At 34.4% G+C, this 19,048-nt stretch overlaps 1 protein-coding gene across 1 annotated transcript in view; it reads right to left on the bottom strand.

The window, feature by feature from the left end:
• TRDN (triadin) overlaps positions 1 to 19,048 on the bottom strand; it is a 354,043-nt gene that overhangs the window by 92,056 nt on the left and 242,939 nt on the right. The window contains exon 21 of the mRNA XM_049874135.1: positions 7,015 to 7,062. Within this exon, the coding sequence (XP_049730092.1) occupies positions 7,015 to 7,062 (48 nt within the window). The remainder of the gene's footprint in view (positions 1 to 7,014; positions 7,063 to 19,048) is intronic.

Below are 19,048 nucleotides of genomic sequence, written 5' to 3' on the forward strand. Positions count from 1 at the left end.
TCTCAGGAAACAATTTTTGCTTCTGGCTGATTTGCATTGTGTCATAGCAACTTGTAATACACCTTCTGTTAAAAATTCCTAAGGGGAAAAATAAATCCAACCCATACATGGTATCATGATCGTTTCAGAAATGGAAGTAAATATAATAGAAGGAAAAAAAAAAAAAAGCTCAATATTCTTAAGCCTGAGAGGGGGTATTTTCTTGGCATATAGTACGGTAAACACTACAATGAATTTCTGTATTTAAAAAATATATAGTTTAGTATAGAATCAGAGGATCAAACAAAATTGATTACTCTCTCTGCAGAAGAAAATTTTAATTTTTGAATGCCTATCTTAAATATTTAAAAATTGATTTTACACTCCAAATCCTGGTGATGGTGATCAAAATCTGTATATGGAAATCTAGTATTTGCAACAAAAATTTCCTTACGAAGAGAATGAAAATGGCATATTATAGGTTTAAGGTTATCTTAAAGAATCATTGACTTAATATTAAGATGGGGACAATGAACAAGAATACAAAATTTACATTATTTTAAAATTACTTTAAATTATGTAATGCATTGCCATAAGAAATCTGAACTGCACTATGATTAACTTTAGAGTTCTCAATACAATTTTATTCATGTTTATAATTAAATTAGTTTGGACTTTAAGAAATGGTTTATATTTGCATTCTATTTGTTTTACATAAAGATTGTTGGAAGTTAAATCAAGACAGTTTAACTATTATAAAGTAGATGAAGAATGGACACACATTCAATTTCAAAAGCTGTTTACATTTAAGACCTAAAAGATTGATAAATTTTCCATTAAGAAGCTTCATTGATGAATTATGGAAGTGGTGAAATGAATTCAGGGCAAGAGTGACACCTTGATCTTAGGGATGTGGTACGTTCTGGTAACATCAGGTAACTTGATTTAGCCCATCTGCCCATCAGATCCTCTGACCTGAGCATTGCTGAAGGTATGGGAATCCCAAATGAAAGACAGGGGAACATTCCTGGGAAGTTCTCATTACAGTTTTATTTTCCCTCTCTACAAAATCCCTAGGGTTTCTATGAAAAGGGACAAAAAAGATGGGCACAGAGGCCACACTGAGCAAAAGAGTGGTCCATTTTCCTGATGATCAAAAAGTAAAATATTTGAATGGAAACAAAAATGTAGGTACTACCATTACCTGCATAAAATGAGGTTGAATGAACTACACATTAGCTTATTAGAGAGGAATGATCATTAATAAAAAAGAACTTTTGATTTTTAGGATAAAGGTACCTCATTAATGAATATCTCATAGCATTGCTTGCAAATCTCATCAACAGTATTGACACACAGTGTCCCTTTACTAGGCCAAAATTCTCTTAGTGGTGGACAGCTTTCCTGCCAACAAAAGTTTGAATCAAACGAACGAAATATTGTGTGACAGAAGGTGGTACTCTGTGAGAAATCAATGTAACAATACAAATGTCCTTTGAATAAGAATTTCTCCGCTGTGATAGGTAGGAGTTAGATTTGTTTATTTAGTAAAGAGATGGAGGTGGGGAGGGGAGAGGGAAGACGAGAAGGAAAGGAGATAAAATAATTGTAAGAATAACTAATTCAAAATTATTAAGTGAAAGAAGAGTATGAAGAAGTGAAATGAGTTATGTGGGCAAGTGAGACCATGGAGGATTGCCAAAGATACTCTTGACAATATATAAGCAAGCAGAGCATGCCCGTTTTCACATGTGTTGCATAACCTCCATATTAGACCATCTTCTCTCCATGACCCACTCCATGCCCCTCACACCCTTTCCCCAGCGCCTAGCCTGTTGTGGGCGCTCAATAAATATTAAACAACCAAAGCACAAAATAGTGTCGAAAATTTTTGAATTCACAAGATCAATAGTATTGTTATTATCATTTAACATTTATTGAGGGTCAACAGCATGACTTAGTCCAACAGGTGCAAATAGATTATTTTATAATCACATTTTTAGCAAATATTTAAATACATTTTAAATTTATTATCTAAACCTAGAGTTTCACTCGATTGACTTTAAATATAAAATTATTTCTCTCTCTTTTTTTAAAAATAATTTTGACACACCAAGAGATAGAAACACTCATTATTCAAATGAATAAGCTTCTCTCAGGGAAATAATTACTCTTGGGTATTATTAACATACAGTTGAAAGTATGGGATAAATCTACAATCAGTACACATCATAGAATTCTAACAGACCAGTGCATGAAAATAGAAGAATATGATAAGGTAGTTGAAGACAGTTTCAAATATACAAAACATGTAATTGCATTTGAGTTTCACTTGCTCTTGTGGCAATTTAAAACATGAATACAATTATGTAGGACACCATTGTTTACAGAATAGCATCAAAGGAAAAGAAAGGCAGAAACTCTACAGATGCATGCCAATTAGTTTGTTTAGGAATTTAAAAGCATTTCTTAAATTAAGGAAAGTGGAATTTTTTAATATATTAAATTAATTAATTGGCAGATTTATGATCCCTTTGCTTCAAGTTTACTCTTAGTAAAATGTCTAATAATTGTGTTCGCATTTATTCTGGGTGGTTAGTAGACACTCAAATTCTATTTAGTCTTTTTCCATGGAGATCTCTCTTTTGGCATATCATGGCCATCTTTATACATCTCCAATAAACTACGGCAGTTTTCAACCTACTGAGAGTTACTTAACTGGATTTTGAAGTGATTTATAATTATCAAGAGGGTGACAAACTATACTTAATATTTCTATAATACATCTTACAGCTTATATTTAGAATACTGAAGTATCTGTTGGTATTCAAGTTTTTAACCTGTGCTTTTTCTTAGCATTTGGATCTTAAAATCTTAGAAATGAGACTCCTTGTAGACCAGCCTTGCCCTAAAGAAGAAAAAAGTCTCTATGTTCTGAAGTAAGGAGCACACTATTTACATATTTTGTTGAACAGAAAATTCTTAAATTTGGAAGAAATGTTAGAAATCACTTAATTCAGATCCCTATTTTTAAATATAAGAAAACCCAGGCTATGGCCTAACTCTTCTAAATTTAGACACATACTACATTGGCCCAATTAGGTAATTATTTAATTTTATTTTACATTTTAATCTTTTTTTTTTTTAATTCACAATGTGATTGTTTCAATTGCTATAATTTTTTCAGTACCTTTGTCCATATGATGACTATGTAACCATAAAAAAATGTAACCATAGGCAGTTTTAAGTAAGACCACCATCCATAATTACCATAATAAAAATGATATAATTTGTGAATAATGCATATTTAATTATAAATTTCCATTTACTATTTCCACTTTATAATGAGGGAGAAAAATGATCTATTCATTTAGATTCTGGTTTCTGAAATCTTTGGTAACCTTTACTCTTGGAAATCTAATTTTCCGATAGTTATCCAATATTTAAAGATTCCAGATTAATGAAATTTGGATCACTTAATTTTCTTTTCCCCGACAATTCCTCCATGCTTTCATTCACCCTGTAAATGTTTATTGAACACGTACTATTTTTATGTGCAAGACATTACCATAGTTTCTTAAAAGAGATTTTTAGAGTTATAAAAGGACTCAAGTGATGCACAGGTAAAGAGAGAAAGAAAAGGAAAGATGATTTTTTTTTTTTTTAACTTATAACTATTTCCTTCACCTTTTCACTGTTGGACTTAAGTTGCTTTGATAAGAGGAAATGGAAAACAGGAAACTGCTAGGAAATGTAGCTAGAACTTAGATCTTTAAAGGTAGCTGTTTATACTGGTGTCCTCCTTCTCTGCCCCAGTAAGTGACAAACTTCTGACTGCTTCCTTAGAGTGGCTGTTTTGTCCCACCTGGCTAGTGACAAGCCTATGTTATTAAGATTTTCTACTGGGGGTGAAGTGGGATTTGGGAGGGCAGGACAAACTTGAAATGAAATTCCAAGGAGGAAAATATACAACTACAATTAAATATGACAAATATTAACAGATGAATAAATTAAGCTTAATGAAATGCAACTTATTATTTCTAAATGAAATACTTAAGTATAACATAATCAATAGTGCAATACTTTTAGTAATTTTTTTATCTTTGACATTCCTTGTTCTCATTATGAAGATAGCAACATTTATTGAGAAAAGCATTTATTGAGGAGACCTGTCAATCTCCTGATGTTGTTCTTGTTGTGTGCTGTGGAGTCAATTCCGACTCATCGTGACCCTATGTGAAAGAGCAGTACTGCCCCATAGGATTTCCTAGGCTACAATATTTACGGGAGCAGATCCCCGTCTTTTCTCCCTTGGAGCCACTGGTGGATTCCAACCTCGGCCTCCTGGTTAGCAGCCAAGCTTAATTACTTCTAGGTAATTGCTTTCTAAACAAAGAGGAGCAGTTTATGATGTGTGTGCGCGTGTGTGTGTGTGCCTTTAATGTGACAGTTTTTTTCCGTAAAGAGCTTCTTAGTACTCAAAATTGGAGGTTAGTTAATTTATTATCTTCAAGAGAAAAATAATAGAACAGTACATGATTTATCATAAATTAGAGATAAAATAGACCGAAATTTTTAAACTTCTGGGGCAGTTAGATTAACTAAGCTTCTATTTTTTACATGATATGCGGTCTAGTTTACTATTTTACGTTAACATAGAATTCATTCCACTTTACGCATTTTCACTATATGCATTTCCCCTAATATAAGTTTAGCTTAATCAATGTTTCCAAGTACAATTATAAAGTCGACTAAATCTGGGGGCTCAAATATATGCAATGACACCTAGCTCACAAACTATCTTTGAAATCTATTAAGAATTAAAAAAAAAATAAATAATAATTTTTTTTCCATCATACATGCCCACAAGGTCAATCTTAAATAATGAAAATAAGCAAGTCTTTAAGACTACTTAATTGTATTTCAATGCATTATGAACTAGTTATATATATTAAAAAAATATTTTTGAAAATAGCTAACAACTACATAATTAAGGAAGAAACCTGAAACCATCATTTTATGAATAAATGTTCAAATATTATGATATCTGTAAAATGTCAATATTTGTGATTTATTCTCATTTAAACTCCTCGTTTCATTAAAACCAGAATATATGCATTTTTCACATCAGTTATTAGTGATCAAATTCTTTCCAGATTGATCACAGGTATACAATTACAAAAATATACAAGGCATCTGAGTATGCTATTTCTTATGATTTTTATATTGGAAGAATATGCGACCATTGCTTGAGAATTATTTAACCCTGCAAGGATTTTCTAAGTCAATCTACAAAAACCCATTGAAAGAATTCTTAGTTTTTTTTTTATATCTATAATCGAAGAACCTAAGTTTTCATAAGATAAAATGTATTTCTGATAAAAATGAATTATAAAATCATCTGAGGAAATAAGTTCACATTTCCTGAGATGTTTCCAGTTTCCTGTCCACTTAAGGAAATATTAAATAATTTATGAAACTGACATCACCACTTAAGCAATGAAAAAAAGAAGCAATCTGGATATGAATCAGTTATCTGCTAGGTAAATTATTAGTGTGGGCATTTTATATTCTGGTCAATCTTCTCTTAATGTGCTGTGGCTATAAAAGCAATCTACTAGTGTTATCAAACGAGTAACCAACACATACATGCTAAAAAAATAGAGGGGGAAAACTATGGAGCTCAGTGAAATCAAAGTAGTTGGATAGTTTGCCTCCTGAATTGAAACTGATTTTATAAGGAAGAGTGCCTAAGTAAATACCATATGCATACATAAGAATTTACCATTTTTCAAATCCTTTCACATATGTGTTCTTATTTGAGCTCCACATCTTGTCAAACAAGGCAAGAGAGGTAGAAATAACTTCTTTTTTTTTTTTTAAGGAAAGCCTCAGTGCTTTATCTATGTGAAGGAGTTGAAATTCAGATCCACAACTCCTACCCCTATTCTTTGTATTTTGGAGACTAAAATATAGCCATTTTTCTTGATAAAGGAGTAGATAGAAACATCTTACTGAATCTTTAAATTTCAGGAAATCCACTGAAGTCAGAATTAATTTGCAAGCTTTCTCAATGTGGTTATAATATGATTTTATTTTGAAAAGCCTGGTGGGGGTCCATCTCTTTACTTAATTGAATTCATAACCTCATTTTACTTTGCTGAAAATATGAGAAATTGAAGGATTTTTCTTGCTATATTTATAACAAATTCTCAATTTCGGAGTTTAGGAATTTAACTGCATCTCACATTTAAGAGGGGAAATTACTTTGAGTTTGTTCTTGAAAAAATTATTGCTAGTTCTGATTTTTCCCTTTTTACAATAGACGAAAGCAGACAAGGGTGGGGAAGAGGCAGCAATTAAAATGATTAGTTACCTTTGAGCTCTGACAGAGGGTGTAACAACACTTTAAACGTTTTAAGGCTAGTGTACTTTAATATTTGTCTCAAGGACTGCTTGGAGTGGTGTATTTATTACAAAGCTACATAAATAAAAACAAAATGTGTAACTAGCTTGTAGTGTTATGATTGTTAATGTTGATACATCAGACCTCTTGGAAGGATCCATGGCTGAAGTCATCATAAAATTCAGATAACTGACTTTTGTTGTTTTTTGTTTTCACTTTTACATATATTTTTAAAGCAATAGAAATTATTTCGTGTAAGTAGAATTGGGTCATTTTTATTCTTCAAACTATGATCGTTTAGGTCATGTTAAAACCACAAGTCAAACAGAACTATGCCTACTAGTAGCCCAGGATCATTTCCTTCTTCTCGACAATCTTCAGCATTTCTCCTGACGTAAATAAGCAGTTTGTGGTTTCTGTTCTGAACTTGTGTTCAAAGCTTTAGTTACACAAAAGAAGGACAAACTCAGATTGCTGCCTCATTCCCCCGGCACAGGAAAACATGCCAGAGCAGTGACATAGAGAGATTTAAAGGTTATTGTCTTCCGCCTTTCTGATTCCAGTGTTTTCCTCCTCATGTTGTTGTCTTTCTAAAGAAGATAACGTCAACCTCCTTCATTTTTTTTTACCTTGCTCCAGTGCCTTGGTTGTTTTCTCTTCCTTCTTCCCAGGTACAGCTGCAAAGCAAAGATAAGGTTTAAATAAGAGTTCTAGGCAGAAATGCTCACTTACTGCCAAATATTTTTTAAAACAAGCCACTTTAAGCTTTTTCAACATTTTTCATTTATCTATAAGTCACCTGAAACCTATTTTAAATCTAATCTTGAAGAATTAGCAGAAAAAGAAATAATCTCCGGCCTTCTTCAGACTAGCTTTTCCACATTCTTTTCTACTTTATTCTTTTATGCTCTGCTTTGTTAAACAAGCTCTACAAACAATTCCACTTGACAGGCCTTTGATTAATGGACTTACATTCCAGGTTATTGCTAGAGCCACTTAGTGTCTTGAAAATGACAACTAGATGCTCGTTTAACTTCAAACTTAATAGCTTAATCAGCTGAAAGGGCAGTGCAGTCATGCTTGAGAGCTATTTAAATACTAAATGAAGTTATTCCAAAACACAAGTAACCAAAAGAGAATAAGAGCATCAGTTAGGTGCTGGATCTTCTCTACTACAGTTTCTGTAAGATTTATTGCTCTCAGTGGTATATTTACGGTTTACCTATTTGTACATCAAAACAGTAAAAATTATTCACAAAAACTTCCGTTTACCCCAATGAAACAATTAAGTCCAGTGAGAAGCATCAGAGGATACTAAAAACTGTTGAATGAAAGGTTGATGGGAAACTAATATTGCCAACACGCCCAAGTATCACTTCACAAAGAGTAGCAAGGTGGGGATGCAACTTTGAAATGAACAATAAAGTTTAGAACCATTTGTAGTGGCGGTGAGTCCCTGGGTGGTGCAAATGGTTAAGTGCTGGCCTCAGAACTTCAGTTCGGGTTCAAATTCACCCAAGACACCTTGGAAGTAAGGCCTGGTGATCTGCTTTCAGAAGATCATAGCCTTGACAATCCTATGGAGTTCAAATTTACTCTGCACACGGGGAGTCTCCATGACTTGGAATCAACTCAACAGAAGTTAGCTTCAACAACAACAGCACAGTGAGAAATCCAAACATCCTGTGCCTCCTGATGAGGGTAATATCATGTATACAGCATCACCTCTGAAGTATTTTTGCCAGAATATCCATAGAATCCAGTCAAGCCATAGATTTACCTATCAGTTTGATCAAACACTGGGCACAGAGAACATGTTAAAAAATATCCCAAAGATATCTAGGTCAACTGGCATAACAAAATGTATTAAGAAAACATTCTGTATCCCACTTTGGTAAATGACGTCTGGGGTCTTAAACACTAGCAAGTGGCCATCTAAGATGCATCAATTGGTCTTAACCCATCTGGAGCAAAGGAGAATGAAGAACTCCAAGGACACAAGGTAAATATGAGCCCAAGAGTCAGAAAGGGCCACATAAATCAGAGACTCCATCAGCCTGAGACTGGAAGAACTATATGGTGCCCAGCTATCACCGATGACTGCCCTGACAGGGAACACAACAGAGAATCCCTGATGGAGCAGGAGAACAGTGGGATGCAGACCTCAAATTCTAGTAAAAAGACCAGACTTAATTGTCTGACTGAGACTGGAAGGACCCCGGAGGTCATGGTCACCAGACCTTCTTTTAGCCCAGCACTGGAACAATTCCCAAAGCCAACTCTTCAGACAGGGATTGGACTGGACAATGAGATAGAAAATGATACTGGTGAGGAGTGAGCTTCTTGGTTCAAGCAGACACATAAGACTATGTGGGTAGCTCCTGTCTGGAGGTGAGATGAGAAGGCAGAGGGGAACAGGAGCTGGTTGAATGGACACAGGCAATACAGGGTAGAGAGGGGGAGTGTGCTGTCTTATTATGGGGAGAGCAGCTAGGAGAACATAGAAAGGTGTATGTAAACTTTTGTATGAAAGACTGACTTGATTTGTAAACTTTCACTTAAAGCACACACACACACACACACACACACACAAATGTCCCAAAGAAAGAATCAGACTGATCAAAAAATGTCTACAAGGAGACTGATCTGATATTTTTAAAAAGTCAATGTCATGAATAATAAAGGACAGAAGGAGGGAAGGAAGGAAGGAAGGGAGGGTGGAAGGAAGAAAGGAAGAAGGAAAGGAGAGAAGGAAGGAAGGAAAGAGGGAAGGAATGAAGGAAGGAAGGAAGGAAGGAAAATAAAGTAAATTTGACCTTTGATTAAACCAAACCAAAACCAAACTGTTGCCATCGAGTAAATTCCAACTCATAGCGACCCTATAGGAGAGAGTAGAACTGCCCTATAGGGTTTCTAAGGAGCAGCTGATGGATTCAAACTGTGGACCATTTGGTTAGCAGCCAACTTTTAACTACTGTGCCACCAGGGTTCCAAACTTTGATTACATCTGGTTAAAAAAAAAAAGGCTCTTTGCGGACAATTGAAAATTTTACATATGCACTGGTTAGAATACAATAACAACAACTGTATGTCCAGTAATATGAAAAATTAAATGTAAATTTTGTAGTATCTCAGTTATAGAGAATAAAATTTTTCTGGGCCTGTAGTAGAGATATAACTTGCAGTACATAATCATTTTCAACTTCAGAAAAATAATCTATTATATTACCCAATGCATCATTCCAAAATAAGTCAAGTCATATGATATTAAATAGAAGACGTTGTTAAATTAAAAAGTAAATAAGTATTTATGAGCCTCGCAAATCCCATCTCGTAGAGAAATACAAAGGAACACATTTAGAGTGAATGCTAACGAATGCTGTGTTCCTTGTTTTGCTGTTCTTGTTAAATCACTGTCAGTTTTAGGTCAGGATGATGAGGGTAATGTTAACTTGGCTTTGATCTTGACAAAACGGCAGTGATCTGAAACACTCCTGGGCTGAAGAATTCTAGCAACTGAGTTACAACCAGAACAGAACTATGTGGGTTAGCCAACTATCCAACTGCATTGAGATAATCTCATTATTACATTACCAAATTCTCTTGTTGAGCAACCACAATTCTGGTTATTCTAGGGAAACATGGGTCCTAGAAGGAGGAACAATGGTTTTAGACTGTACATTCCAATTTCGCCACTGAATTGTTGTAAAAATGAATGCATGTTATTTAATCTTGAATATAATTATTAAAGTAAAAAAAAAACTGGTAATTATATCTAGTGCGCAGATATAATTATTTGTGATGTCTAGGTGAAAACATTTTAAAGAAATCAGTCCAGACACATAACAAGTGCTCAGTAAATAGAAGCTGTTATTATTTTATATACCTCTGCCTTTCACATGATTGGAGCCCTGGTGGTGCAGTGGTTAAGCATTGCACTGTTAACCAAAACGTCCAGAGTTTGAATCCACCAGCCGCTCCTTAGAAACATTATGAGGCACTTCTACTCTGTCCTATAGGGTCACTATGAGTTGGAATTGATTTGTTGGCAACGGGGTTTTTTTTTTTTTTTTGGTTCAGCACACAATTACCCCCCTTTACAGGTTAAATTGTATTCATTCTTTCAATCTTAATTACAAAAAAAAGACCAATTTAATTTAAAAATTAAAGCTTCTAGGAAAACATAATTGATTGAAATTGGAAATTTCAATGCATGAGTTCTGAAACTAAAAAACCAAACCTATTGGCACCGAGTCCATTCCAACTCCTAGAGGCCGTATAAGACAGTAGAATTGCAATGGATGAGTGAGATGCAGCTGATAAGTTAAGTAGTAAACTGGAAACTATAACTGAAGAAATAATTTGAATTAAGCCCAGAAAGACGAAAAGATTGAAAATATGTAAGAGGTTCATGGACACAAAGGATAGAGTAAGTGCGTTGAACACACATCTAATTGGAGTTCTAAAAGAATAAAAAAAATGAGGGAGAAGTAATATTTAAAGAGAAAATGGATAATACTTTTTGAAATTATGATCACTAATCCTCAGACTAAGAAAGGACAAGAAACATTAAGGTGAAAAGACTAGAACAATTAAATAAACGAATTCCCACACAAAATATAAAACCAGATCTCTCCCTCACCCTGTAATAGAATAAATAATAAATAAAACTAAGATTTACTTATTAAAGAACACAAATTCTAATATTTTTCCTCTTAAAAATTTTAGTATTTCTCATAAATTTGTGGTAGTATCACATTGTGGTTTTAATTTTAGTTTCCCTGATATCTAATGATGTTATATGTATTTTTATACGCTTATTGGCATTTGGTATACCATGCCTCTGTCAGTTTCTCCTACTGTGGTGGCTTGGGTGTTGCTGTGATACTGGAAGAATTGCCACCAGTATTTTAAATACCAGCAGGATGACCCTTGGTGGAAAGGGTTTCAGCAGAGCTTCCAGACTAAGACAGACTAGGAAGAAAGACCTGGCAGTCTACTTCTGAAAAAAATTGACCAGTAAAATCTTTATGAATAGCAGTGAAACATTGTCTGATGTAGTGCCGGAAGATGGGCCTCTCAGGTTGGAAGGCATTCCAGAGCTGCCTCCACAAAGTAGAGTGGATATTAATGGCATGGATGAAGTCAAGCTTTCAGGACCTTCATTTGCTGATGTGGCATGACTCAAAATGAGAAGAAACAGTTGCACACATTCATTAATAATCTGAACTTTGTACATGTGAACATATGAAGTATGAATCTAGGAAAACTGGAAATTGCCAAAAATGAAATGGAACCCATAAACATTGATATGCTAGGCATTACTGAACTGAAATGGGCCGGTATTGGCCATTTTGAATTGACAACCATATGGTCTACTATGCCATGAATGAAAACTTGAAGAAGAATGGCATTGCACTTGTCATCGAAAGAAAAAAAAAACATTTCAATATCTATCCTGAAGTACAATGCTGTCAGTGATAGGATAATCTCCACAGGCTTACAAAGAAGACCAGTTAATACAACTATTCAAATTTATACACCAACCACTAAGGCCAAAGATGAAGAAATTGAAGATTTTTACCAATTTCTGCAGTGTGAAATGGATCAAACATGCAGTCAGGATGCATTGATTATTACTGGTGATTGGAATGCAAAAGTTGGAAACAAACAAGAAGAATCGGTAGTTGGAAAATATGGTCTTGGTGATAATGATGATGCCTGAGATTGCATGATAAGATTTTCTAAGACCAATAACTTCTTCATTGCAAATACCTTTTTTCAACAACATGAATGGCAACTATGCACATGGACCTCACCGGATGGAAAACACAGGAATCAAATTGACTGTGGAAAGAGACTAAGGAACAACAGCTCAGTATTATCAGTCAGAACAGGGCCAGGGGACGACTGTGGGCAGACCATCAAATGCTCATATGCAAGTTCAAGTCGAAGATGAGGAAAATTAGAACAAGTCCATGAGAGTCAAAGAACAACCTTGAGTACATCCCACCTGAATTTAGAGACCATCTCAAGAATAGATTTTACGCATTGAACACTAATGACCAAAGACCAGACGAATTGTGGGAAGACATTAAAGACACCATACATACGGACAGCAAAAGGTCACTAAAAAGTCAAAAAAGAAAAAAAAGGACCAAAATGGATGTCAGAAATAAATCTGAAACTTACCCTTGAACATAGAGTAGCTAAAGCAAAAGGAAGAAATGATGACGTAAAAGAACTAAACAGAAGATTTCAATGGGCAGCTCAAGAAGACAAAGTACAATATTATAATGAAATGTGCAAAAACCTGGATTTGGAAAACCAAAAGGGAAGAACACACCAGACATTTCTCATGCTAAAAGAACTGAAGAAAAAATTCAAGCCTCAAATTGCAACTTGAAGGATTCTACAGGGAAAATATTAAACAATGCAGGAAGCATCAAAGAAGATGGAAGGAATACACATATACCAGAAAGAATTGGTTCAATCATTTCAGGAGGTAGCATATGATCAGGTACTGATGGTACTGAAGGAAGAGTTCCAAGCTGTACTGAAGGCATTGGCAAGAAACAAGGCTTCAGGAATTGATGGAGTATCAATTGAGATGTTCCAACAAACAGATGCAGCTCTGGAAGTGCTCACTTGTCTATGTCAAAAAATTTGGAAGACAGCTACCTGGCCAACAGATTAGAAGAGAACCATATTTATTCCTATTCCAAAGAAAGGTGATCCAACTGAACACAGAAATTATCATACAATATCATTAATATCACATGCAAGTAAAATTTTGCTGAAGATCATTCAAAAGGGGCTGCAGCAGTATGTTGACAGGGAACTGGCAGAAATGCAAGCCAGATTCAGAAGAGGATGTGGAATCAAGGATATCATTTCTGATGTTGGATGGATCCTGAAAGCAGAGAATGCCAGAAAGATGTTTTCCAGTGTTTTATTGACTATGCAAAGGCATTCGACTGTGTGGATCATAACAAATTATGGATAACATTGTGAAGTCCAGAGCACTTAATTATGATCATGAGGAACCCATACATAGATCAAGAGGAAGTTTTTCAAACAGAACGAGGGGATACTGCATGGTTTAAAACCAAGAAAGGTGTGCGTCAGGGTTGTATCCTTTCACCATACTCATTCAATCTGTATGCTGAGCAAATAATCCTAGAAGCTAGACTATATGAAGAAGAATGTGGCATCAGGATTAGCAGAAGACTCATTAACAAGCTGCGATATGCAGATGACATAACCTGGCTTGATGAAAGTGAACAGGGCTTGAAGCACTTACTGGTAAATATCAAAGACTGCAGCTTCACTGTAGATTACACCGCAACGTGAAGAAAAATCCTCACAACAGAACCAATAAACAACATCACGATAAATGGAGAAAAGATTGATATTGTCAAGAATTTCATTTTACTTGTATCCACAATCAACACCAAGGGTAGCAGCAGTCAAGAAATCAACAGATGCATTGTATTGGGCAAATCTGCTGCAAAAGATCTCTTTAAAATGTTAAAAAGCATAGTTGTCACTTTGAGGACTAAGGTGCTCCTGACCCAAGCCATGATATTTTCAATTGCCACAAATGCACACAAAAGCTGGACAATGAATAAGGAAGACAGAAAAAGAATTTATGGCTTTGAATTATGATGTCGGTGAAGAATACTGAGTATACCATGGACTGCTAGAAGGAAGAACAAGTCCACCTAGGAAGAAAGCCAGAGTACACCTTGGAAGCGAGGATGGCAAGACTTTGCCTCACATACTTTGGAGATGTTATCAGGAGGGACCATTCCCTGGAGAAGGACATCATGCTTGGTAAAGTAGAGAGTTAGTGAAAAAGATGAAGAACCTCAAGGAGTTGACTTAAACAGTGGCTGCAACAATGGGCTCAAACATGGCAATGATTGTGAAGATGGCGCAGTGCAGGACCGGGCAGTGTTTCCTTCTGTTGTAAATAGGGTTACTATGAGTCAGAAGCAGCTTGAGGGCACCTAACAACAACCTTGACCTTTGGATTGCCTCCATTGTGAAGTTCTTGTTCTAGATTTTTGCCTAATTTCTTTATGAGTTTGAATTTCTTTTGTTTGATGATTTGCATACATTCATTGTATATTCTAAATATGAATATTTTAAAAATATGTTTATAGCAAATATCTTCTCCCACTTCCATTTCTACTCTTCTGCTGGTGTGTTTTATTACCAAACGTTTTTAATTTTAATGAAATATAATTTTTCCTTGTGTTTGAAGTCATTTGTGTTCTGCTTAAGAAATATTTGCCCCACACCAAGATTACAAAGGTATTTTCTACATTATTTTTCTAGTAGCACTGTTTTTTTAATTGTAGTTATACAATGCAAGTGAAATTGTTATTTGCATATGGTGTGAACTAGGCATAATATTTTTTTCCTTATAGATATCAATTGATCTTGCCCCATTTATTGCAGAGAACGTTATTTCTCCACTGCTCTGCTTGTCATAAATCAGAATACTGTACATGTGTGGGTCTGTTTCTTAAATACTTTTTTTCCATCTATCTGTCTATCTATCATGTATCCATCCATCTGTCCGTCCGTCGGTCTGTCCATCCATCCATCCACCTATCTACCTATCTAACTACCTACCTACCTATCATCTATTTATTTATCTTTGGCTAATACCAAAAAAAAAAAAAATTTGTTTTTTAATACCAAACCAAAAAACAAACTCGTCGCCATCAAGTCAGTTCCAACTCATAGTGGCCGTATAGGACAGACTAGGCCTATCCCATAGGGTTTCCAAAGGGCAGCTGGTGGATTTGAACTGCCAGCCTTTTGGTTAGTAGTCATACCTCTTTACCACTGTGCCACCAGGCCTCCCACATGGTCTTAATTACTGAAGCTTTAAAATAATTCTTGAATTTGTTTGTATTAGCTCTCTCCAGTTTGATCCTTTTCAATATTATTTTGACTGTTCTTAGCTCTTCGCTTTTTCATAAAAAATTTTTAGAATCTGTCAATTTAAACAAAATCAATAGGAACAACAAATAATCTGTTGTGATACTGATTAGGATTATAAGGATTTAATTTAAAGTGAATCTATAGATCAGCTTGAGGAAAATTTATATCTTTACAAAATTGAGCCTTCTGATATGTGAACGTACAATATGGTTACATTTATTTAAAAAAAAACATTTATTTAGGTATGCTTAATTTCTCTCGCTAATATGTTGGGATGTTCTATGTACATTATTTGTTATATTTATTTCAAGACATTTTATAGAATTTGATGCTAATTTAAATAGAGCATTATTTTATTAAGGTTTCATTCTATTTCAGTTCAGTTGTTTTCTAAAATAAAACTACACCCACTCCTCACTTATCAATGTGATTATGTTCTAAGACCAGGTCATTATGCAAAAATTGGTGTTATGTGAAATGTAAGATGACAATATCAGATGACAAAACGGAGTATGACTACATCATTACATAAATGCCAAATTACATAACTGCCAAATTACATAACTGTAGAACTGCCAAACTACTGAGAATCATGACCTAGCCAAACTAACACATAAACTTAGCCATCACAGCCGTTACTGTCACCTCACAACTTGGCATTTGTTACTGCCAGACGTATGTCGTTAGTGCACAAAATAGAAAGTGGATTTTTTACTATTGTTGTAAATGCAAAATGTCGAATAATGAGATTGTTGGTGAGGAGTATGTGTACGGTAAAATCTCTGGTTTACTATGAAGTTTTTTTTTGCATTGTTTTAGGAATTCTTTTAGCCAATTTGCCTCTCTATGTATTTTTTTAATTTAAAATCCACTTTTAAAAAAAATTATTAATTTGTTTTACACTGAATTGTATATTTTTTATATTGCCCTTTTACTCAGGAAACTTGTTAAATTCGCTTATTAATTATAATAGTTCATCTATAGATTCTTTAGGCTATTTTAAGTAAATAATCACATCATTTGTGGATAAGTTTTATTTCTTTTTTTCTATTCTTTTATCTGCCCTGGTGGTACAGTGGTTAAGAGCTCTGGCAGCTAACCAAATGGTTGGCAGTTAGAATCCACCAGCCTGCCCTTGGTAACCCTATGGGGCAGTTCTACTCTGTCCTATAGGGTTGCTATGAGTTGGAATCAAGTTGGGGGCAATGGATGTATTGTGATATCTATTTTTTTTCCACATCATATAGCATTTATTTTATATTGCACTGGCTAAGATCTCCTGTATATCTTATGATAGAAGTGTTGTTATCAGACTTCCTTATCTTGTTCCGATTCTCAGGGAGTAAACTTTTAATATTTCGCTATTGAGTAAGATGTTTCTAATGGTTTTGTAGATGTCCTATCAGATTAATAAACTTATCAAATACATATACTATGATGGATATATTTTATTTTTATTCTATTAATCAGGTTAATTACATTCATCAATTTTAATGTTGATCTTAAAATAGAACCAACTTGGTTACATGTTATCTTTCATGTATATAATCAAATTTGATTTATTAATATTTTGTATAGGTTTTTGTTTCTATGTTTATGAAGGAAGGTGTTCTCTATCTTTTCTTGTTATATTATTGTTAGATTTTGGAATAAAGGTTACTCTGGCACCACAAAATGACTATTTCCTTTTTTTCTGTACTCTGGAAGGGTTGATGTAAGATTGGTGTTATATCTTCCATAAATGTTTAGAAGAATTCACCAATGAAGTCATTTATCTAGAATTTTCTTTGTATTAAGAATTATAATTATGGATTAAATTTTCCATTTGTTAAAATTTTCAAATTTGAAGAATATAGAATGTTTTCTTATTATCTGTAGGCAAGGGCATAGCAAGGCTAACCAGTGCCCAGTGGCAATCTCTAAGTTGCACTCATTGTCCAATTTCAAGATGAATAACGTTGATAGCAGTGACATGTCAGTAAAAATGCCTTCTCCACTCTTGCCCAGCTGCCTCAGTTAGGCGCCTTTCATATTTTTGGTGCCTCTGAATGTCATTCCATGCCTCATCTAACACCTCCTTGGACTAGTGCCTGGGGGAAAGTGCTACCTTCTGCCCTTATCTCCATGCCACTGTAGGGCTGTAACAATGCCCCAGTTTTCATTTCTGATATTGGTAGCTTGTGCTTTCTCTCTTTTTTTTCCCTAATAAAGCCTTCTTAAACGTTATCAATTTTTATTTTATTTTCCTAGAGAACAAAACTTTGGCTTTCTTATTTTTCCTATATACTTTTTTTCTACTTCATTTGCTTTTTCTATTTATTATTTTCTTCCTGCTATTTTCTTCAGGTTTAATTTTCTGTTTCATATTTCTTAGCTTCCTGAAATGAACTCTTAGACAGTTGTTTCACACACTTTTTGCATTTTTAATGAATGTTTTTAAGTGTATAATTTTCCCTGTAAACACTGTACAGCTGCATTTCAAGTTACTACGTCATATTTTAATAAATAACAAGTTCAACATATTTCCTAAATTCCACTATGTTTTCTTTTTGATGAATGGAATATTTAAAAATTTATTGTTGAATATTTGGGGATTTTTTAACATTCTTTTTATTATTTATTTCTAGTTTAATTCCCATTGTGGTCAGAGTACACATTTTATAAAATTTTAATCCTCTAAAATTTGTTGAAACTTGTTTTATGACCTAGCATATGGTTAATTTTGATAAAGTTCCATGTGCACTGAAAATATTGTGTACTGTGCAATCTTTTAGGGTAATGTTCTATACCATATTTTTTGCGTATCACACCCAGGCAAATAGCCTGCCCACAAGTATATGTGTATAATGCACCTAAGAAAATAACGCATGAGGGTGTTGTGCAGTTGGCAAAAAAAAAAAAAAAGATATGTAATGCATATGCTATTTGCCAAAATTTTTTCACAGTCTGTGGGTTTTCTTATCACTCTTTTGGTAAAGTCTTTTTATGAGCATAAGTGTTTAATTTTTAGGGGCTCCCAGTTATCTAGTTTATCTTCTGGTGTTTGTGCATTGTTAGTTATGTTTTGTATTCTTTTTATGCCTTATATTAGAGCCCCTAGTCTTGTCCGTATTTTTCTTCCATGATCTTTATCATTTTAAGTTTCATATTTAGGTCTTTGATCCACTTTGAATTAGTTTTTGTGTGTGGTGTGAGGTATGGGTCCTCTTTCATTTTTTTACAGATGGGCTTTCAGTTTCGCCAGCAGCATTTGTTAAAATGACTGTCTTTTTCCCATTTAACGGAGTTTGGTCTTTATCAAAGGTCAACTGATCATAGGTGGGTGCATTTATGTCTGGGTTCTCAATTCTGTTCCATTGGTCTATGTGTCTTTCGTTGAACCAGCACCATGCAGTTTTGACTACAATAGCTGCATAGCAGGTTTCAAGTTCAGGTAGTGTGAGGCCTCCTACTTTGTTATTTTTCTTCAATAATGCTTTGTTTATCTGGGAACTCTATCCTTTCTATATAAAGTTGGCGTTCCCCCCCCCCCATCTTATTTAGAATGCTGCTGGTATTTGGATCAGGCATGTATTGTATCTGTAGACTGCTTTGGGTTGAATTGACGTTTTCACAATGTTGAGTCTTGCTATCCATGAACATTGTGTGTTTTTCCATTTATGTAGGTCTGTGTTGGTTTCTTGCAGTAATGCTTTGTAGTTTTCT

Source organism: Elephas maximus, chromosome 1 (assembly GCF_024166365.1).
Source record: "Elephas maximus indicus isolate mEleMax1 chromosome 1, mEleMax1 primary haplotype, whole genome shotgun sequence".
Taxonomy (NCBI): domain Eukaryota; kingdom Metazoa; phylum Chordata; class Mammalia; order Proboscidea; family Elephantidae; genus Elephas; species Elephas maximus.